Source organism: Neoarius graeffei, chromosome 14, assembly GCF_027579695.1.
Source record: "Neoarius graeffei isolate fNeoGra1 chromosome 14, fNeoGra1.pri, whole genome shotgun sequence".
In the NCBI taxonomy this organism is placed as follows: Eukaryota; Metazoa; Chordata; class Actinopteri; order Siluriformes; family Ariidae; genus Neoarius; species Neoarius graeffei.
This window is the reverse complement of record NC_083582.1, coordinates 57,658,117-57,681,272: the sequence shown is the minus strand read 5'-3', so window position 1 is coordinate 57,681,272 and position 23,156 is coordinate 57,658,117. Positions and strand designations below refer to the sequence as shown.

At 40.3% G+C, this 23,156-nt stretch overlaps 2 protein-coding genes and 1 long non-coding RNA gene across 7 annotated transcripts in view; 2 read left to right on the top strand and 1 right to left on the bottom strand.

The window, feature by feature from the left end:
- The window catches only part of LOC132898481 (guanylate-binding protein 1-like), a 230,198-nt gene that overhangs the window by 151,100 nt on the left and 55,942 nt on the right, over nucleotides 1–23,156 (top strand). The window lies entirely within an intron of this gene.
- LOC132898486 (uncharacterized) lies at nucleotides 7,365–9,258 on the top strand. Its single transcript, XR_009656533.1, has 4 exons — nucleotides 7,365–7,639; nucleotides 7,767–7,849; nucleotides 8,571–8,645; nucleotides 8,985–9,258. It is a non-coding gene; the product is annotated as an uncharacterized LOC132898486 (long non-coding RNA).
- Nucleotides 10,789–22,813, bottom strand: LOC132898478 (guanylate-binding protein 1-like). Of its 5 annotated transcripts, none has more exons than XM_060940132.1 (13): nucleotides 22,707–22,813; nucleotides 22,270–22,512; nucleotides 18,090–18,436; nucleotides 17,898–17,975; nucleotides 17,690–17,739; nucleotides 17,378–17,487; nucleotides 16,193–16,380; nucleotides 15,826–16,068; nucleotides 15,110–15,390; nucleotides 14,433–14,645; nucleotides 13,360–13,462; nucleotides 12,337–12,536; nucleotides 10,789–11,965 (listed from the first exon to the last, which is right to left on the bottom strand). In XM_060940132.1, the coding sequence occupies exons 3-13, from the start codon at nucleotides 18,373–18,375 to the stop codon at nucleotides 11,705–11,707; spliced, it is 2,013 nt and encodes a 670-aa protein (XP_060796115.1). In that variant the 5' UTR covers nucleotides 18,376–18,436; nucleotides 22,270–22,512; nucleotides 22,707–22,813; the 3' UTR covers nucleotides 10,789–11,704. The 5 variants fall into 5 exon arrangements, with proteins under 5 accessions (XP_060796115.1, XP_060796116.1, XP_060796117.1 ...); XM_060940133.1 differs by having other exon boundaries at nucleotides 22,270–22,509; nucleotides 22,707–22,802; XM_060940134.1 differs by having other exon boundaries at nucleotides 18,090–18,337; nucleotides 22,270–22,808.

Here is a 23,156-nt window from a genome sequence, read left to right as displayed (position 1 = left end):
GTGTCATCAAAGGAAAAAGAAAGGTGCCGCACACTCCCGAGTTGAGAGTGAAGATATTTTAATGTGACAACGTTTCGGCCAGTCGGCCTTCCTCAGGTCACGCAGACCTGTCTGAAGTAGGCTATTATACGGGTCGCCAGCACCTCTTTCTCTGGTGTGCGTTTTGCACCTTTACCGATCTGTGTTGTGTCAAACATGAAAGAGGAAACGGTCCCGCGGGAATCCCCGTATGAGGAAACAGGAAACAGTCAAGTGTCTCTCCACGGCCCAAGACACTCCTGCACAACTGAAACGCTCACCACAACACTACTTGTCCTACTTTCAAATTCGATCACTTGTGCACATCACAATTTCTTATTAATTCTGATCATTTCCCTTTGTTGAACAAGCTGAAATAATATAAATACATGAAATACATTTTTTTTCTTGCAGTAGGCCTACAGATTAAATCAGATTTTTTTTTAATATATAGACCCTTTTGAGGGTGCCATATATGTACCAACCCTTGGTAAAATTTTCTATAGATTTCTATAGAAAAAAATCTATAAAAATTCTATAAAATTTCTAAATTAAATTTTATAGAATTTTATAGACTTTTTGTAGAAACTCTATAAAATTTCTATTAAAACTCTATAAAATTTTAATAGAAATTTTATAGGCAAGGCAAGTTTATTTGTATAGCACATTTCATACACAATGGCAGTTCAATGTGCTTTACAGAAGTAAAAACAAACAGTAAACAATAGAGAAATAAAATTACATAAAATAATTTTATCTTTATTCTAAAATAATTAATTAAAAGAATTAAAAGAAAATAATAAGAATTAAACAATAGTAGAAATAAAATATTAAAATGCCAAAAAGAAAGAGAAAAAGGAGAAAAAGAAAGAAGGAAAAAAACTAGCAGAATAAAATAGAATAAAGTTAAAGTAAATTTAAAACATGCAGAGAAAGTAAAGATTGTAAAAAAAAAATATTAATTATTCAACAGAAAGCATCTGAAAACAGCTTGGTCTTTAACCTAGATTTGAAGCTGCCAACAGCAGGAGCATTTTTAATGTCCTCTGGCAGTTGGTTCCATAGCTGTACTGCATAGTAGCTAAAAGCTGCTTCACCACACTGTTTTAACAACTGGTTTTAATAATAAATTTTTCTGTTGCGATCTGGTAGATCTGATTGGGTTAGGCCGCTGCAACATATCAGAGAGGTAATTGGGCCCTGTACCATTTAGAGATTTGTACACCAGCAGCAATACTTTAAAGTCAATTCTGTAGCTTACTGGAAGCCAGTGAAGGGACCTTAGAATTGGAGTAATGTGCTCTGTTCTTTTTGTTCGTGTGAGAACCCTAGCCGCTGCATTTTGAACCAGCTGAAGTCGTTTGATGGTCTTTTTTGGCAGGCCTGTGAAAAGGCCATTGCAGTAATCAACCCTACTAGAGATGAAGGCATGTATTAGTTTTTCCAGATCATGTTTTGACATAAGTCCTCTTAGTTTAGAAATGTTTTTTAGGTGATAAAATGCCGTTTTAGTGATTGCTTTCATGTGACTGTCAAAGTTTAGCTCGCTGTCAATAAAAACACCAAGATTTTTAACCATTTCTTTAGTTTTAATCCCTTTTGTGTCAAGAATAGTGGTAATCCTGAGTCTTTCATCTTTTTTTCCAAATAGAATTACTTCTGTTTTATCTGTGTTCAGCTGAAGAAAATTTTGTGACATCCAGCTATTGATTTGATCGATACACTGGTAGAGACATTCAAGGGGGGCATAATCATTTGGTGATAGAGCAAAATAAATTTGGGTATCATCTGCATAGCAGTGATACAAAATTGAATTTTTATTGATAATTTGCCCAAGTGGGAGCATATAAAGGTTGAAAAGTAATGGTCCAAGAATCGACCCCTGGGGGACACCACAGGTCAAGGGCATTGACGTTGAGGAACAATTTCCCAGGGTAACAAAGAAGCTTCTATCTTTTAAGTATGATTTTAACCAATTGATAACTTTACCAGTCAATCCAACCCAGTGTTCAAGTCGATATAGCAGTATGTTGTGATCAACAGTATCAAAAGCTGCACTGAGGTCCAGTAATACCAGGACCGATGTTTTGCCTGCATCAGTATTAAGACGTATGTCATTTATAACTTTAATCAGCGCTGTTTCAGTGCTATGATTGGCACGAAATCCTGACTGAAAATTATCAAAACGGCTGTTTGATATCAAGAAGGCAGTTAATTGATTGAAGACAATTTTTTCCAGGATTTTCCCGATGAATGGTAGATTTGATATTGGCCTGTAATTATTTAACACTGAAGGATCCAGATTATTTTTTTTAAGAAGGGGCTTTACAACAGCTTTTTTTTTAGGGACACAGGAACAATATTATACTCTATTATAGAGTTTTAATAGAAATGTTAGAGATTATACATAGAAATCTTATAGAATTCCTATAGAAAGTCAACAGAATTTAACAAAGTTTCTATAGAATTCTTTATAGAGTACTGTGAAAATCTCTACAGCAATTTCTATAGAGACTATAGCAATTTCTATAGAGATTGCTATAGTTATTGAAGTCACCTGCATATACTCGAAGACCTACCCATGAAAATACAGTGAGCAACTAAAACTGTCCACCACCTGAATACTGGATCGTATAACAAATAATCATAACAGTAACACGAGAGAATACCAAATTATAAAAATTGGACAGATTCATCTTGAGAAAAAGCTATCAAAGGCGGAAAACATAAGGATGCAAGGTGCCATAGAATTCAGGACATCCTACCAAATCACTCTTAACTTCCAAAATGCCAGACCCTGGTACAGTATGACAAAAGCACTTCTTTCTGAAAGTATTGAAATTTATTAGTTTTATCCTACTAGTACATGTAAGCTAGTTTGCTGCCTTTTTTGTTATTTCCTTTAGCTTGTTGGCAAGAGACATCTTTATAGTTGCTGGAGGGCATCCAAATTTACAGCATGCAAGATCTGAAACAAAAAATGGGATTTTGAAATTTAAAAAAGGAAATACAATTAATGCATTGCTAATCTATTATCAATAACACTTGAGCTATGAGAAAGCAATTCTAACAGTGCAAAAATGAGTAAATGACTTTTTAAATACTGTGCACTACATGAACATCTAAAAATTCAGGAATTTACGGATATGGCTACTAGCTCCATGAATGCACTGTCAATTCTGGCCTTTATTATACAACTGATAGAATATACAAAGACCACTTACCAACAACTGCCTCCACTTAAGTTGGGTCAAGGGCAGGCTTCTGATCCTGGTCTTTAAAGGCATTTGATTTTCTGCCTGTCAGACTTTTCCCAACAAGCTCTGCATCGGTAAAAATGGTCTTTAATAGTCTTCTGGCATATGTTGAACCCGACTTCACTGATGACAAAGCCATCAGGCTAGTTTTCTCAACCAGCACACCTCATCCAATGTCAACCTGAGGACACAATGATTCAAAATTGATTAATATGCAAATTTATTATAATAGGTAAAATCCATGGTTTCATACACCTTTTCGACATGATTACAACATCCCTTCAAAATGCCTTAATCAAACCTTCAAAGTCTTGCTGCATTATTAATACGACTGGAGAAAATTAGATTAAACCCCTCTTCATTCATCATACCTTTGTGGTTTCTTTGACTCTGCCAGGGGTGGCTGGTAGGCCATCATTTACATCTAATTGCTGTAAAAGGATAAACATGCACAGTATAGTTAAAAGTATCAATCAAATTTCAAATAATATATCCTCCAAAAAAAATCACTGACACCAGTCACTTTCCACATCAATTAGTATTCTCCCAAATAATATGAAATGAGTCAGTATGATGACATGACAGCTGTGCCATACTGAAATCTGCAGCCTGGCCATTTCTCAAGCCTAGCTGAATTTAGTCAGTGACATGAATGGCAAAATTGACAATATTTGCTGGTAGAAGTCCTAACCTCACCTTCGTTCCTTCTTTTTCAATTGCAGAGGTAGGAGTTACCGGTGCAGTTATCGGCCTAAATCCTATATTTGGGTTCTGAAATTGAATAACAAACATTTTTAGATGTAATGCTTTTCCTGTATTACAGAGAATTTGAGGTTGGCACATTCCTTAAAAAATACCCTTTCTTACCAATTATGCATGATTTTTATTTTGTTGCCACCAAGGAGATTGTAGGATGATAGAAACCGGGTGACTCCATTTGATGAAGCTGTCGAGACTAAATGACAAAGCTCGAGAAATGAAATAAATAAGTGGGTCCTAAAGAAGCTAAATCCTTGTCAAAATTATTCCATGACTAAAAACGCTCTTATAATGTAAATCCCTCTCTCATAGTGTTTGTAGGGTTGGAGGGCCATTAAATAAAGAATAGAAAGCCTTGCCTAGCTTTATGCCTAACAGATTGAACAGAATGGACAAAAATTCTTCTATCCACAAGTAGGTGGTTATAGCATCTTGTGTGAATGTCATTGTCTTACCTGTGACTCTGCTTGGCCAACCTCTTTTGTTTTACTTTCCCTAATGAGCATTTTAAGGTTGTCTACTAGAGATCTTGCATCTGTGTGATAGGAGAGATAGACAATGCATCAACACTTTGAATGATCAGTTCATACCCTATGCATTTAACTTGAAATTGACAAGACTTTGTCCATTATTTCAATTTTTACTGATACTTTTGGCATTCTGCCTATAAAACAGCAAGAAAGATCTCAGAATTGGGGATCGATATTTGCACAGGAAGAGAAATGAAGAGAAGCCCATTTTTTCTGAGGTTAAAAATCCTACAAACTAACCTGTAACTTGCTTGTAGTGCTCAATCTCAGCTTCTAATCTGTTTATTTTTTCTTTTGCCAACTTGTATTTTTCTTTAAGCTTTGGCAATTTTTTGCAGCCTTGGCAACCGTTTTCTTCAGAACTGTCAGTGTCTTCTATTGCTGATGTTGAAATTAGGATTTCTTCATCACTAACCTTCTTTCTCTTGACTTTTTTCTTCTCATTGGCATCCTGTAAAATACAAGAGAAATTTTTGTTTCAGAAAAAAATAATTTCCTTTTAAATTGGAATAAATGTGCAGCAGTTACAGATGGTATCAGAATAAATTGACAGATAATTGATTCTAAGCAGACATTGCATCTTTCATCTAGCAAACATTGAAGACAGGCCTTCCTCCATTTCAGTGGGAAGCCGATTGCAAGTTAAGCCCTTTAATTGTGCATTAGTTTAAAAAGATATAGCAACTGATACCTTAGAGACTAAAAGACAAAAATGGACAATGGCTTTTTATTATATGTACTTACTGAAGTGCTTTCACTTTCTGACAATTCATCAGCCATCCTTTTATTTGCACACCGCAAACTTTTTCCATTCTTCCTGCCAACTTCCATGGCAGCCTTGTAATTCTTAACTTGTTCAGTACACTTGGCTTCCATAGCCTTATCTTTACCTATGATACAAAACATAATGTAATGTAACATTTGAGAACAATACTCTTCAAATACCAGGTGACAAAATAGAAGCATCTACAATATTATTATAATGTATGAAATCAGCCATGTCCAACACATAACTGGTAGGCAATTTTACATGCTTTTTTATTTAATATTACGTTACAACATGGACAGCCTCAGGGGCGTAGGCAGGGGGGGTTCAAGGGATTTGTCCGAACCCCCCCCCCCCTCCCCCCCCCCACACACACACTTAATAATCAAAAAGTAATTAAAAAAAATCAATGAGCCCTTCAAAAAATTAGAGTTACTAGACTGACTACTGTCTAGTCAAACAAGAACAGCAATGTGATATAAGTAGGGTCATTTTAAGGTCTTAGGCATTTATGGACCATGATGTAGAAACATTGGTTGCATTTGGATAATAAAACTTGCTCTGATATCTGATATTGCCTAGTTATAGGCCTATATTTTTTCTTTCCCTGCACCTGGGCCTGGATTTGACCCCCCCCCCCCCCCCCCCTCAAAAAAATCCTGCCTACGCCCCCGAGCCTTGCCCTTCATGGTCATATCATTGACATCATCATTACTTAGATTATAGTCTGAGACCTTGCCGGGTTGTTTTTTGGCAATGCCCTCATCCTCAACAGATTTTTACAAACCAATACTTTTCTGAATCTGGAGATTGCATCGTATTAGCAGTATAAGAACTGGGAGTCTGGGATGTTTCAGATTCTAAAATGATAGGAAAGGGAAATTCAACATCTCAAGTTTTGCCCACATTTTCTGCTTAAACATGTTAAACTGCACTCTCCCATTCAAACTCCAATAAAAGTTTAATTTTGAACTTCTGAATTCATATAAAGTGTTACATTTCTAAAAACACAATGAGGTCTAAGGATTCAGAAAAATGTTGGTTGAGTGAATTTGGTTCAAAAATAAGGAAGTTATCACAGAAAAACAACCCGGCAAGGTTTCGTCAAACAGACTATAGGCCTAGAAATAGGATGCTATCATTTTATCATATAATTAAATTTTTTATCATTAGGCCTATTATTAATAATATTAATAAATCGTTTGCTATCGCCTGATTGCTATGATAAAAACATATTTTTATTTTATAAAAAATGCAACATGTGGTATGCAGCTAGGCTTATTTTCTTACCAAAATCCAAGACTTTAGCTGGCGCTGTCTCTCCATTCCAAGGCACATCATAGATGTTCCCGACTGCCGACTGAAGCGTCTTTCCAAGGGCCATTAACTTTAACTCGGCACCACACTTTCCCACTTCTATTACATCCCATTGTGGTGGATCTTCAATCCATTGTAAGAGTAACCATGTTGTGGTAGACGATGCCATTCTCTCGGATCCACTTGATTTCCCACTGGGCACTGTATTGTCACACTTTTCAAAAGATTCTTTAGAATATTTGTAATGCGCGCTTTTACCTTCCTGACCTGTATTACACACGTGGTGGTCAAACCAGTTATAACCGGATATAGCCAGTAGCGGTTCTTAGTCCTGATTGGTGCTTATTTACAATAACAGTGTATAAAGTGTCTAGTATTGTTATTGAAAATACAAATATCTATGAGGGACATTATTTTAATGTTATAAGCTATCTTGATTTGTCAAACTCAATCAGTATTCGAGTTATTTATTTTCTGCATTTCCGGTCCTGCATTCCAAGATGGCAGCCGCCATCCCATGTCCCACGCTACACTGAGGAGTATCTAATCAATAAGTACTGCGAAGAAATAACCAGTTTGAAGTTCATATAGTGATAATCAGAAGAGGAAATGAGCAAAAGGAAAAGGTTTCACTCTAGTTTTGAGTCTTTAGATTTCGCTAAAATGTCAGGAAATGCCGATGAATGTGGCCATGATGGACACGGTGGTGATTGTAGTAGTAGTCATGGTGCATCATCGTCTCTTTCTAATGAAAGTAGTAAGTCATCATTGTTCACGGACACAAGTTTTTCGTCTGACTGCAATGACAGTATAAGCGAAAGGACTGGCTCAGTGGTATCATCGCAAACATCTGACATCAAACGACAGTGAGTACTCTTTTGGACAGGATGATGAACTTCTAGGCTTACCCCAACACGACCGTGTCCGTGATGTGGAAAATAAAGTCAAAGATGGAGATGAAGTTGTTCCCAAAAATAATGAAGTGTTAAGAGGTAAGCACTAACACAATCATAGTCAGAGTCAGTTGGATTGTGAAATTCACCAATTTCTCCCACCCAGTATTTAGATATCTTGTGTCTGATCAAAATAATAAGAGTAATAATAAATATTTCATTGCAGGTGAAGAGGGCAATGGATCGACAGACGGTGAAAGTCAAGCCAGTGAAGTGTCTCTCTCTTCTACCAGTCATTCGACCCCTGAGGTGAGTTGCATTTTCCTATGGTTCTTGAAATAGAGATAAGTTAATATGACAAATCAGCTTGGTATTTTTGGAGAGGATACATGTAGGGTAAAAAGTTGGAGGATTGGCTTCTTAAGATGCTAAACCCATTTTGAATAGATATTAAGAGCCCAAATAGAAAATAGACATACCTGTACTAAAGTTGTTTATTAATTATTTAGAAATGAAAATAAATTAAACAGTTCACTGGATTGTAGTTTTTATCCACGACGTTTCAAGCGATATCCATCACTTCATCAGGTGAAAGTTTGTATGATACTGGAAATATTCAGTTGCGTCATCCATATGATGTCATTGATTGCGTAGACCTGTCCTGGGTAATCCTATCTTATGTCGCAGTGCTGTATCCCATGTTCTAGATAATTTAAACCTTAAACCTCCATTCCAATTCAGTTTCGGGCAAAGTGCTCTTTCATAAACTGCTTCTTTTACTCCCCTTTCAAACCATCGTGACTCCCTGTCTAGTATGGAAACATTTTTTAATGTAAACGAATGTCCTGTAATGTCTGTGTGATCGAAAACTGCTGAATTTTGTCCTGAGGAGTTGTAGCTCTTATGTTGTCGCTTGAAACGTCGTGGACTTAAAACTACAAACCAGTGAACTGTTTAATTTATTTTCATTTCTATATATTTAACCTGGATGTTTGATAATATTCATAAATTTATTAATTATTGTTTACAGAATCTTGAAAATGGTGAACTCGATCAACATGAAAGATATAATGATGAAGAACTGGCTGAGAGACTTAATGATTTGGTGAGTACAAAAATGTAAAATGAGTTGAGGACTTCCGATTGGGTCGTACCGGTCTGTGGATTGAAATTTGTGAGTGACATAATTAAGGATATTTCATTGTAGGAATTAAACTAATGATTTGTCAAGACTCGGCTGGTGGTGATTTGGGCCAATTAACAATTTATTTCCTCTTCTGCAGTAGTGGTGAACCAGCTGTGTAATGATATCACGCTGCATGATTTGACCCCTTCACAAATTTTAAGTCAAATCTTGAAGGAATTATGGTAGACAGACTGAATGGCCAAAAATCAATATGTACATACAGATTTGCTCACACCGTATATTATTTTATATCTTCAGGATCAGAACCTCTATGATGGGTGCCAAATAACAAGGCGAGAGAGTATTCTACTCATAATGGGACACATCATAAGGAATCATGTGAGTGGAACAGCTCTGCAGAGCCTACTGACAGTCTTGGAGGCACATTTACCAGCTGGAACTGTATTCCCTGCTTCCCAATATCTTTTTATGAAGAACTTTAAAAACAGTGACATCACTCTAAGATTTCACTCATACTGCCCTTCTTGTATAACCTACATTGGAAGTAATGATATGTGGTGTGAAAATTGTGACACAAATGTGTCTAAGTGACTGCATAGATAATGGCAATTATTTTATAACATTTGATGTTAAAGATCAATTGTTATCTATGCTACAGAATGAAGATATTTGTAAACACCTACAAATTGGGGCAAAAAGGGAACTTTGTGATTCCTATGGAGGTCGATTATATCGTAAACTCCCTCTCGAGAATGATGACATTACTGTTTCATTCAACACAGATGGCATTCAAGTATTTGTTTCATCAAGGTATTCAATATGGCCATTGCAGGTAATGGTTAATGAGTTACCTTATGCTATAAGAAGGAAAAACATTTTTCTTGGTGGCTTATGGTTTGGTGACTCTAAACCTGACATGAATACCTTCCTCAAACCTTTTGTCACTGAAATGAATACACTATCAGATACTGGCTTTAAGTGGGGTACAGAAAATGACAGCCACACCAGTAGGGTGTTTGTAACAACATGCTCTTGTGACTCAGTAGCTCGCTGTCTTGTACAAAATGTGACACAGTTCAATGGTTGGTGTGGGTGTAATTGGTGTTTGTCACAAGGTGAAGTAGTTTGTTGGTAGAGGGCATGCAAGGGTTTATAGTATGGAGAACCAACTACCAGTTAAGAGGAATAAAACTTCTCACATAGAACATGCGAGAACAGCTGTTCAGCAGGACAAACCTTGTATGGGTGTCAAAGGTCCATCAATCTTGTTTCTTTTAATGTATTTTGACATTGTAAACAATTTTGTTGTTGACTATATGCATTCTGTATGTTTGGGTGTTGCACGCCAGGTAGCAGGTTTATGGCTTGACAGTTCAAATCATGCCAAAAATTTCTACATTGGTAACTCCATAAAACACCTTAGTGACCACCTTCAATGTATAAGACGACCAAAGGAAATCACACGTATTCCTGGTGCCTTGCAACACAGAAAAAGTTGGAAAGGTAGTGAATGGAGGGCATGGCTTCTCCATTATTCCTGTGTTGTGACAGTTGGGTTCCTAGGTAAACAATACCATGATCATTGGATGACACTTGTAACAGCTATGCATTTGTTGCTTGCAGACAAACTAGATGATGAATCTTTTCACCTATGTGAATCATTACTCATAGATTTTGTAGTTAAATTTCAACAGCTTTATGGAAAAGAGTGTATGACTTACAATGTCCATCAGTTGCTCCATGTAATGGATTGTGTGAAAAACTGGGGACAGCTCTGGGTGTATTCAACTTTTCCTTTTGAGAGCATGAATGGAAAGCTCACAAAAATGTTTCATGGCACAACTTGTGTGCATAAGCAGATATCAGAAAAGTTTATGTTAAGTCATTACCATCATTATCAATTGGGGCCTTTACCAATAGCCCTAACCTTTTAAGCTTTTTCCAAAAAAATGTGTATGGTTTTGCTAAGGGTATTAAAGAGGCATATAATGAGACTGTATGTATTTTAGGCCTGCCTGTCAGACTTGCCCTCAACTTTGAACAGCTATGTTCATTGAATAATATTGGTGTAACATTAAAAGATAGAACTGTCCAGGCACGATTAGTTCTTCAGAATGGTTTATATTTCGTATCTGAACAGTTAAAGCATAAGAAACAAAGAAATAATTCCTGCTTTCACTTAAGAGATGGTCAGATTGGGACCCTGCAGTTAGTGGTTGCAGTGTGTAAAAATGAATGTGAAGATGATATATGTAACTGTAAAAAAGAATTGTACTGTATATTTCGACGTTTAACATGTACTCGAATAATGTTTCAATTAAATACAGGTATATATAAAGTTAAGGGGCATCAAATTAGAGAGGTTGAAATCACTAATGAATTGATAGCATGTAATTTATCTGATATAGCAAATAAGTATATTTACATGAAAATACAAAGAAAGACGTTTGTTTCACTTCTTCCAAATGCCATTGAGCTTGACTGAAAATTAATGTATAGCGTATATCAGCGTTTATTTTGGAAGTACATTTATTAAATTATGTCTTAAACTGTAATTTACATTTGGATCAATTGAGTTGTTGATCAGAAGTGTTATGTGAGATAAAGTAAATAAAATAAAGAACATTTTTACTGGAGATAAGTACTAAAGTTGTTCTTTGGATGCAAGGCCTTTTGTCTCAGAATGGAATTTCTGTAGGGTCTTTAAAATCCACCAAATTGTGTTTTTATGGAAATAACCATTATGAAATTTATAAAATTCTGTTGGCCCTAATAAAATACAGCTTCTATAGAACTCTGTATCAATTCTATAGAAATCGTTTTCTATAGACTACTATTTATATAGAATTCTGTTGAGATTCTATAGAAGCGGTTTTCTATAGAGTACAACTTCTATAGAATTTATACTATTTCTATACAACTTCTATTGAAACTATTTTCTATAGAGTATTAGTTCTATAGCGTTCTATAGAGATTGTATAGAAAGAGGGGTTTCTATAGGATTTTCTATAGAGTTTCTATAGAATTCTAAAAACCATTTTGACAAGGGAAGCTACAGAATCCTTAAAGGTTCTATTTAGAACCTCTTGTTTTAACAGTTCCAGCTGCTGTTGCATCATGTCCATGGACTGTTCGTGTCTGCACTGCATGGACTCCATCATGGCGGCGAACTCCTTATCGTGAGCAGCACCAGCCTCCTTCGCCCGCCTCCTGCTCTCCTCCATCTCCCGGCTCATCTTGTCCGCCTTGTCCTGGAACCCCTTCTCCAGCAGCTGAGCCTGTAGTGCGTACACACACACACACACACACACACACAAGAAGTTTAAAGGGGTACAGTCACACCCGCATGGCTGAAATGTTCGGACAATGAAAGGTTCTATAGAATTTTGAGCTCCATACAACATCATTTACAATTTCAGAATTCGGACTTTTAGAACGCATTCTTTTGATAGAATGTTCCAAAACTGAAAACACACTACACCCTCTATGGTGAATTTATCTGCAACATTCAACACATGTGGAAACAAATACAAAGGGATCAAATTTAGCTGATTATGGAGGAGTCTAAAGTGGGCTTTACACACACAACACACACACACACACACACACACGTATATTATAAACACATTACACAGACAGAGAAACGCACCTGCTCTCGTAGTCTGGCGTCCATGGCGCGCTGGTTCTCCTCCTGCTGGTTCCTCATGTCCTCCTCCATCTTGATCTTCAGCTGCCTCATGCGCTCCTCTCCACTCTTCCTCTCAGCCTTCATCTTCTCCTCCAGGTGGCGCTGTTTCTCCTGAGCAGCACGGACTTCCTGCTGCATCAGTACCTGACGCTCGTGCCCCTCTATATATATATATATATATATATATATATATATATATATATATATATATATATATATATATATATATATATATATATATATATACACACACACACACACACATTACATGGAAGGTCCCTTACCGAGTCATGACAAGGGCAACTGTCCACAACTTACAGCCTGTCTGCAGGGGTGCCCCAAGGGTTAGTGCTGGGGGCCCTTCTGTTTGCCATGTACACCACCTTGCTGGGCTGTATTATCCACTCACACGGCTCCTCAGATCACAGCTGTACTGATGATGCGTAGCTGTACCTATCACCGCAGCCGGATGACTTCATGGACACTACACATCTCCCCAACCTGCCCTGCAACCTGTCTAAAGCTGTTGGACAGCCGTGGCCTACTGGTTAGAGCGTTGATCTGCAGTGCAGAGAGTAGCAGGTTCAAATCCCACCCTAACCAGTAGGTAATAGTAGAAGTGCCCTTGAGCAAGGCACCTTGTAACCAATACCCTGTAATAACTGTAAGTCAGTTTGGGTTAAAAAGCGTCAGCTAAGTGTAATGCAATGTAATGTAAAGCTGAGCTCCAGCTGATCCCATCCCAGAACTCAATCCATCACAAGCTCAATATGGGCTCTGCCAGGGTCACCACAAAACCTGGTCACCCCAAACCTGGTCACAAAAAACCTGGGTGGCACAATATGGGCTCTGCCAGGATCACCCCAAAACCTGGTCGCAAAAAACCTGGGCGGCACAATTGATGACCCCATCTTGCGTTTTCTCACCACAATTCCTCAGTTTCCCAGTCATGCCACTTTTTGTCCCTGCCACACACACACTCACCGCAGAGCTCCTTCTCCTTCTTGCTCAGGCTCTTGTCGGCCTGCAGGATGGCAGCAGACTCCTCCTTCCTCTGTTTCAGGAAGCCCTGCAGCACCTCCTCAGCCTGGAACATGAAAACACACACACACACGCACGCACACACGGACGCACACACAGTCAGCACACATAAACACATGCATGCACACATTCACACATGTGCACGCACACATACACACACACACACACACACACACACACACAGGAACGCACACGTACGCATTATACTGTAGGGCCCAATACTTGACGATGACGCAGATGAAGCCTTTATAAGCGAAGCCTGTTGGTGCACCTGGTGTTCACAACATTGGCTCCACTGTTGTCAGCGAGGGCAGTATTGGGATTGTCTGAGGTTACAGTGTTTTTTTTTTTTTTTTTGTTTTTTTTTTATTCAACTAGGAAACTCCCAGTGTCATTGTGACACAGCACACCACAGCACACAAAACGAAGTTGCATTTATGCCTAATCTGTGCAAGTGCTGGCTCAAGAGAGCAATGCAGCAGGTCTTTACCATGCTCAGGGTACCTCAGTCATGGAGGAGGATGGGGGAGAGTACCGTGCTCAGGGTACCTCAGTCATGGAGGAGGATGGGGGAGAGCACCATGCTCAGGGTACCTCAGTCATGGAGGAGGATGGGGAGAGTACCGTGCTCAGGGTACCTCAGTCATGGAGGAGGATGGGGGAGAGTACCATTCCCAAATATTATTCCCAAAAGTTTCCATGAAAACTTTAGTAAAGGAATTAGATTCTAATTCAAGTGGGCCACAAACAGACCAAACATGGATTTTGCAGAAGGAGGTGCATTTCCACGCTGAAGGTGCCCCGAGCAGAATGAGTAGAAAAGGCGGAATAATGGGAAAACAATTCTGCTTCACATCACAGGCATTTATCCAAATGTTGATGACAACATTCGGATGTGCGGTGACTTTTTTTAGTTTTTCTTCTTTAGTGTCATGGACATTAAAGAAAGTGGAAAATTTCTAACTTTGAAAATGCCTGGAATTTTGCAACCCTAGTGATGAGCGACCGTGACTGACCTTGACAGCTCCTTGGGTCTGTTGCTTGTACTTCGTGACGACTTCCTCCAGGTCCTGGCTAAAGAGCTGGTAGCCCCCCACGGTGGTGTAGACTCCCTGTTCCAGTTTGCTCCTGAGTCCCTCAGACAGACCAGCCAGGATCTCCCCACACATATGCACTGATGCCTGCTCATTCTGTTGCACGAAGCTAGTGAATATACGGTTGATGGACTCCTGAAACACACACACACACAAACATACACACACAGGCTCAGCTCTCCATTCCACTAATTCAATGTTCCCAGTGTTCCAGCTGTCCTATGTTCCCTATGTTCCCATAACCTCATCTTAAAACAGCCATGATCCCATAGCCTTTTGTCCCCTATGTTCCCACAGCCCTATGCCCCCTATGTTCCAACAAACATACAGTATGTTCCCACAGCTCGATGTTCCCACAGCTCTATGTTCCGACAGTCTTTAGTTCTCCATGTTCCCACAACCCTATGTTCACACAGTCGTATGTTCCCACAGTCCTATGTCCCCTATGTTCCAACAAATCTACATTATGTTCCCACAACCCGATGCTCACACTGTCCTATGTTCCGTGTGTGTGTGTGTGTTTGTATGTCCATGTAATCTCCAAAGAGGTCCTGAATGTGCTTTATGAAGCGCTGTGTGTGTGTTGTCCACGTTTTTACCTCCAGTGAGCCCATGAACGCGCCGTTGTCGTCTTTGAAGGAGCGCTTCATGAAGGCTTTGATGGCGAGGCGGTTGAGACGCTGGTGCTCCTCGGTGAGGTCGCCCAGCAGGACGGGGAAGCGGCTCTTCAGTTTGCCCATGCCGTCCTCGTACACCTGCCGGCCCTCGCGCACCGCCGCCTCGTTCTCGATCTGTGCCATGGCAAGCACAGCGTTCTCCAGACAGGGAACGCCCCCCTTCACCATGGTGTCCACGTACAACCTCACCAGGTGGCCAAAGACTACAGACAGTCAAGAAGGGACAAATGCAATACATATGACCTCACCAGAGGACCAAACAAACACTACGGGCAGCCAAGAGGGACAAACACAATATGAAGCTTCATCTGATGGTCTGTAACTCCAGAGAGTCAGGAGGTGACAAACACATCATATGACTTCACCGGGTGGCCAAACGCTATGGGCAGGCAAGAGGGACAAACACAACGTACAACTTCACCTGATGGCCAAAAACTACAGATAACCAAGAGGGACAAACACAACATACAACTTCACTAGATGGCCAAAAACTACAGATAACCAAGAGGGACAAACATAACATACAACTTCACTAGATGGCTAAAAACTACTGCGGCTGCATTGCTACGACTACTACTACTATTAGTGCTGCTATTACTGCTGCTACTACGAACACTATTGCTGTTAGTAGCCCTTACCTCTGCCGTCTACGGAGTGTCCATCCTTGAGTAGCTTGGCTGGGCTGTGCTCAAATATGAAAGTGCAGAAGCGCTGGGTGACCTCCAGAAACTCCGAGTCCAGCTCGGACAGTGACAGGGACTCCATGCGGTTCACACTGTCCGGGTTGGTTGGGAATGGGAAGTTGAAGCACTTACGGGACGGGAAGTACTTCCGGATGCACTCTCGAGGAAGATTGTAATCGTTCACTTTTTTACTGCTACCTTTAAGGGCACATAAGAGCTTTGGGTTAGCACAAAAAATACACTGATTCGGAGAAATACATGAGAGAGAGAGAGAGAAAGAGAAAATGTGTGTGTGTGTGTGTGTGCATGCGGCCAAAGTTACCAGGTTTCAGCTGCAGGGCAAAGTCTAGGTATTCATCCTCCGTCGCATCTTTCCCATCGATCTTTCTCTCCAGAGTGAAGTCTCTCACAGCCCAGATGAACGTGGGGAAAAACCTGACAAACTCAGAGTCTTCTCCCTCTTTATCAGATGACTTCACTTTGATGTATTCAGCCAGTTCTGTGACGTACCTGCAGGGGGTTAAGGTGAACCACACCACAAAATGCTTCCAGATTCCATAATGCAGCTAGCTCTAGCTCAAAGTCAAAGTAAACTTTATTGTCAATTTCTTCATATGCACTGTTCCTACAAAGAAATTGAAATTTTAGGTTTTCACTCTCCCATGCGTGGACATAGACAGGACAGTTATTAAAGTGCATAAAGACAGCAGGACAGGACAACATATCGACATAGAGTAACATATAGGGTTTTCTCTGTCTGTTTGTTACCCATCTAGCATCTTGCTAATATTTAAAACTAATCAAGCACCAGCGTTAGTTCTGGCCAGGCCATGGTAGTCAAGAGCTGCACGCTTTCCCTCGTCACTGATTACATCAGCTAATTTGCTCAGCTGTCCCCTCAGCTGATCATCACCTCTTGCTTTTGATTGGCTACGCTCACACAACACGCCCTTTAAAAGCTACCGGGTTTGCCCCAATCATATGCTGCTCACTTCTTGCTGCTGATGCTCTTTGCTACCCACCTCCTCCCCTGCTCCACCCTGTCGTGTATAACATGGCATGTGCTGTACTCTTGTCATGTTGCCTGCTCTGTTCATGGCGAGAATAGTTCTCTGTCTGTCTTAAACTGGGTGAGATCTCCCTAACACTGCTGCTGTCCCCTGACCATCTGCTTTTTTCATGGTGCTCATGAAAAATCAGGGGACTCCTCTGAACAGAGCCATACCGCCAAATGTAATTCATAACTTTAATAAACATTTCATTGTCGAATTTTCTCCTGTGTTCCTTGACTTAAATGGTCCTGACAGAAATATGTTTAAACACAGTAATGACAGTAGCCAAAGCTGTACCACGGTTAGCACTGTTATGTGAGCTCCATACCACTGCCTATGGCTACTGATTAAACACTATAATACAGTTAGTGCTAGTGATGACTTGTTTGCTGCTCTAGTTTTTGCGTTTGCATTGAGTTTAGTGTGTGTGTGTGTGTGTGTGTGCGTAAGGATACTGCAGTTCCTCCACTGCTCTGTTGTCGATGGTGCCTCTGCTGTTGTAGACCAGAGTGCTGCTCAGCAGAACAGCCAGAGAGAAGATCTGGGTGTCGTGCTTGGAGTCGCCCTGGCATGTGAAACACACACACACACACACACACACACACACAGAAATACTAAATAAGCTGCCATAAATGACGACAGTCATGGCCTAATGCTTAGTGAGTCAGTTTTGAAATCAAAAGTTTGAAATAAAAGCTCAGCTAAGTTCAGTATAACGTAATCTAATGCAACTGTGTGTGTGTGTGTGTGTGTGTGTGTAATGTCACCTTGTCCACGTCCCCCAGTCCCTCAGTGTCCAGCAGCACCAGAGTGTGATCTGTAAGGGACAAAACACACACACACACACACACACACGATACAGAGGGCTGAGTTGTGTGTGTGTGTGTTCTGTGGGAGGGAAAATACTGAATGTGGGTTTAAGTCTGTAATTGTGTGTGTGTGTGTGTGTGTGTGTGTGTGTGTGTAAATACACACCTTTCTTTTTTGGGTGAGGTACACACCACATCCATATTCCTTTGGTTTTGGACTCGATGGTGCTGCCCAGGGCAAAGCCTGAGGGGTCAAGAGAAGCATCCATTACACACCAGGAGCTCAGTTCCCACACACACCTGTGTTTTTATCGCATGTCCATCAGATATGCCTGTGTGTGTGTGTGTGTGTTGCTACCTGTCTGTTGTCCGGCCAGGCAGTTCATGAGGTAGGACTTCCCCGTGCGGTAGAGCCCCACCACGGCCACCACCACCACTGGCTGCTGGATCTGCTCCAGGATCTGCAGCGCCCCCTGCTGGACAGTCATTTTCCCATCTGGCCCATTGTCCACCAGACACACTGGCACTTGCATTGATACCATCTTTCGCAAGATGACTTGAGTAGAAGTTGAAGTGTTCTTTAAACACCACTCTGAAGTGGAAGTACTGAAGTGTCCAAAATGTTTTGTACTTAAGTATTGCATAAATTACTACTCCAGCAATGACGGTACAAAGTAGATGCATTTAAAAATTACTGCTCAAGTCCTGAAAGTACAAGTAGAAGTATTAAAAATTACTGCTCAAGTGCTCAAAGTAAATGTACAACAAGTGCTGAAAGTTAATAAAGTAAATTAAGCCTAATAAACTTTTTAATAGAACAGCCCAGATGCATCATTCTCATGTCAGCAAAGGGTTCTTCCATTGCCAGGTTTACCACTGCCTTCAGGTAAACTTACTTACGCTTACTCAGTATAACATTTGCCGAAAATATGTAATGAAGTAAAAGTGTAAGTAGGAGGGGGAAAAAATTAAAATTAAGTACAAATACTACATTAGTTCTGAAGCAGAAATAATTAATATTCTTTAATTAAGTACAAATAATACATTAGTACTGAAGCAGAGTACGCATGTTGTTCTACTTCCATTACTTTACATCTCTGCCTCTTAATATGCGCACATACACACACGTCCGTATGTGTGTGTGTGTGAAGAGGTGCAGGAACACTGTCGTAGGGTAATTCCTACAGTGCCGCACATAGTTTTCCTCAACGAGATGAGATTGTCTCATGATTACATTTCTGCTTTTGTTCTCTTTGTTTAGTCCCACATTTCAGTCAGTCATTAACCGGTGTGCATTTTGGAGAGTTTGCACGCAAGTGGGCGTCACTGATTTTTTTTATTTGTGTTCCTCACAACAAATGAGTCAAAACCAGCGAATCTCGGTGGGAAACAATAATTATTTGTATCGTTTTGGTAACACTTTATCACTTTTCCCAACTGAAAACGGGTCCCACAAACCCTACAAGGCTACAAAGGTTAACCCTACATCAGTGTTTTGTAGGATCATCAGAACATCACTCCAGAGTACGCTACACCATTATAATGTGTCAATTTTGTGTGTCTGGTTTCTCCGCTAGAGGGCAGGATACTGCAGCAAAGTCAGTCCTCAAATAAAATATCTTACCTGGCCCGTAGCCAGGGGGGATCGGAGGGTTCGTTCGATCCCCCCCTCCCCGGACACACACGCCCCTCAAGATTACTCAAGATTTATTCATTTGTTCATCTCCGATGAATATACATTGATTCACATTTAAATTTACAATATCAAATCCAGACTAATCAAAAAAGAAAAGTAGACTAAGTGAGGACGAGTTAGAAAAACGGGTTCATTTCTCCTATGTTTATGTTTACACGTTTTGTTCAGACTGCTTTACACCCCAATCCAGTGGGTGGCGGTAATGCCCCCATTAGACCCCTTTCACTGACGTCACCCGAAACCGGAAGTAAACAAACCCTGCGCCATATTGGAAGACCAACAAACTCGTGATTGGGGGAAATAACGGCAGCGCGCGGTATGTGAACCCACGAGGAACTTGGTTCATCAAAAACCTACAATGGTAAACTTTTGTGCTATGTTAGGGTTCTAACAAAGCTGATGGGAAAGGTGAAAAGAAGTCTTTCTACAGAATACCAGCTGTGATTGAGACACAAGGGGAGCAAACCAAGGAGCTTTCTGCCAGGAGACAGAGAGAGGATTTAGCTGCTTTCTGCAGAGCGGATCTGAATACTTCAAGTCTATTTTGTTACTGGTAAGTCACTCGGCTAGAGTGTTGTAGAACATTTTTTTAAATGTTTACTGAATAAAAACATCCTTAATTTTATCAGATATACTCTACTCTATATTTCATTTCTTCTTTTGTTTTAATTTTCCTCCCTCCATCCCTCTTTGGATTTTAAATATAGTTTTTCCCCATGTCCAAATAATTCAAATACATATAAATAAAAACAGATAAGTAGTAAATTAAAAATAAATTATGAAATAAAAAAATCCACTCTCCCTTACCCCGAGTCTTATCATATGGGTCAAACCCATCAATCACAGCCAGTTTCTCCACATACCGTGCCCTTTCTGCAACTGGTAATGTACTCACATAACCAGAATTATCAGCCATCGTATCACTTTACTCTCGCTCGTACTTTGTTTTATATTGTGAGTGCATGTACTTGGTCTTCCAATATGGTGCCTAACAAAATCTCGCGGTACGGTGACGTCACGCGGTAGTCCTGGATAGAAGAGAAAATGGGGGAAAAAAGAAGATAAAGACAGAAAACGCAAGAAATCTGCTGCTACTTTGTCTCAAAATATTGGCGCCATGTTCCAAAAAAGGGCCAAAATGGGTAAGGTGCTGAGTGCAGGACTTTGTTTTTCTTTTGTTTACAACAGTAGTGGTAGATCGATCTGTCAGAGTGATCAGTGGGGGTAGCATCAGCCCGTCCGTCAGTCTGTGTGTGTCAGTGACACACGCACACACAGAGATGAGTTAGGTGGCTCGATGGCTAGGTACTAGTAGCGTCGGACCTGGGGCTGCTTTTATTTTTTTTCAGCTTGGGAAATTGGAGCTGTGGTGTGGTATGAAGACAGTAAAATGCGAGACTTTAAGAGCACATGTTTTTCAGTCGTCATGGTAACATGACGCCCTGTCATGGTAACATGACGCCCTGTCAGTGGTTTGGCATTTGGATCAGAGTGAAAAGAAACGTGTGCACTAGCTGAAAAATGAAAATGTTCAGACCAGTGTGTGTGAAAACCCACTGTTGCTGCATTTGGGCAATTTTAAATTAATTGTCCTTATAGGTCTGTGCGATATTATTTCAATCTCAGGATTACTTGAAACATTTATCTCAATTAGAAATTATTGTTGTTTTTTATGCTAAAGCATGGGCAGATCAGGAGTGTTCTGATGCCATAAACAACAACTGAAGTGAGCAACAGAGACAGACAACAACAGACAGACAGAGGAGGGGAGAGCAACAACAGACAGACAGTGAAGGAGAGCAACAGAGACAGACAATTAAGAAGAGCAACAACAGACAGACAGAGGAGGGGAGAGCAACAACAGACAGACAGTGAAGGAGAGCAACAACAGACAGACAATGAAGGAGAGCAACAACAGACAGACAATGAAGGAGAGCAACAACAGACAGACAGTAAAGGAGAGCAACAACAGACAGACAGAGGAGGGGAGAGCAACAACAAAGACAGACAATGAAGGAGAGCAAAAACAGACAGACAATAAAGGAGAGCAACAACAGACAGACAGAGGAGGGGAGAGCAACAACAAAGACAGACAATGAAGGAGAGCAAAAACAGACAGACAATAAAGGAGAGCAACAGAGACAGGCAATGGAAAAGAGAAACAACAGACAACTGAGGTGAGCAACAGAGACAGACAATGAAGTCACAGCACAGTTGTAGGAAGATAATAAGTTAGACAACAGAGAACTTATAACAAATAAAAAAATGTCTAAATTAGAAGATTTGAAGTGTGCTCGTGTATTTGGGGGGTACGGGAGTAGGGGGCCAGATGAAGTCCACTTTTGGGGAAAAAAGATCCCCCCCCCCCTCCACAATGCTGGCTACGGGCCTGCTTACTGCAGTATATACAGTATAAAAAGGAATTTCACCGCACACCTTCATACTTCTTGATTTTTATTTTTGAGCAACGCGTTTCGCGATCTGCTTCTTCAGGCTCTTACTGCAGTATGTTGATCTCTCACACGCACGCCCATAGGCTTCTCTCTCTCTCTCTCTCTGTTCCATTCACCTGTAGAGAACTTAATTGGCAGTTTTGCTAGATGAGAAGTCGACTCACCTTAGGCCAAGTTGAATACAAGGGAAGGAATGTGCAGAAAATTGTAAACCTGATAATGTCGACGCTTACACAGCATTACAACAGCGTCAAAAAAACAAACAAACAAACAAAAAACACAAAACAAAACAATGTAGAAGACTACAGCATCCCTAAATGTCATACTTGCATGAATGATAGCCTAATACGTTAGCATCCGGTCTTTTCCAGGTGTGAAAAATAACTTACCGGCAGTGAGACACGCTCTCCTTAGCCTTGACAAGATGGGACACCAGCCACGTCGCTGCTCTCGGTAGGCTATGAGGTGCTTGAGTGAAGCTGGTTGTATTTCCTATAGTCTATATATTGTCACAGAACTGCTGCTGAAGAAACAGCGCTGATTTCTTGGAATCCCAGACAGTTACTTTCACTTTCGAATCGATACCTTGCTGTCAACTGATTTTTCAACATTTAAACACGATCGTATTTCTGCTGTGGTGCGAGGTGAAAACAACCACAAAACGGGAAAAACATTGATATTTGTCTGTAGTCGAAAGCTCTGAAACCGTATAGGAACACAAACGCAATGACCATAAACAATGAAGTTGTGTTTAGTTATATTAAGCAATGTAACAACTTGAAAACGATAAAATGCCGTACAGAAAACTGTTTAACATGTATTTTACCTGGCACGAGTGTAGAGACGCATAGAAGAATGGATATTTTAAAACAGCAAGAATGCATGCGTGTGTGTGTGTTCCTAACTTGTTAAACTGGCCTACATACTTACAATGTGTGTGTGTGTGTGTGTGCGTGCGTGCATGTGTGTGTGTTCCTAACTTGTTAAACTGGCTGACATACTTGCAGAAGGTGGGTACTGACCCTAATCAGTCTGTACATCCCCTAATTGTGTGTGTGTGTGTTTGTGTGCAACTGAGCTGATTGAGTGGGTATGTGTGTTTATTGTGTAGGTGTGTGTGTGTGTGTGTGTGTGTGTGTGTGTGTGTAGGTTCATGCGTGTGCGTGTGACATGCCGTTCCTCCTTATTTACCTAACTGCTGTTATGAGGGCAGAATCCATTCACAGAAACGTGAAGAATGGCTATTTTAAAATGGCCAGGATGCAGCAAGTGCAGC

Bases quoted from the DNA above. Each gene is read 5' to 3' on its own strand.
- LOC132898478 (XM_060940132.1), bottom strand. From the start codon at position 18,375: ATGCAATACTTAAGTACAAAACATTTTGGACACTTCAGTACTTCCACT. The intron at 17,488-17,689 runs GTGACATTACAC...TTCACATGCCAG, and splicing joins GACTGGGGGACGTGGACAAG to GGCGACTCCAAGCACGACAC. The intron at 16,069-16,192 runs GTAACTTTGGCC...GTGCCCTTAAAG, and splicing joins TGCCCTGCAGCTGAAACCTG to GTAGCAGTAAAAAAGTGAAC.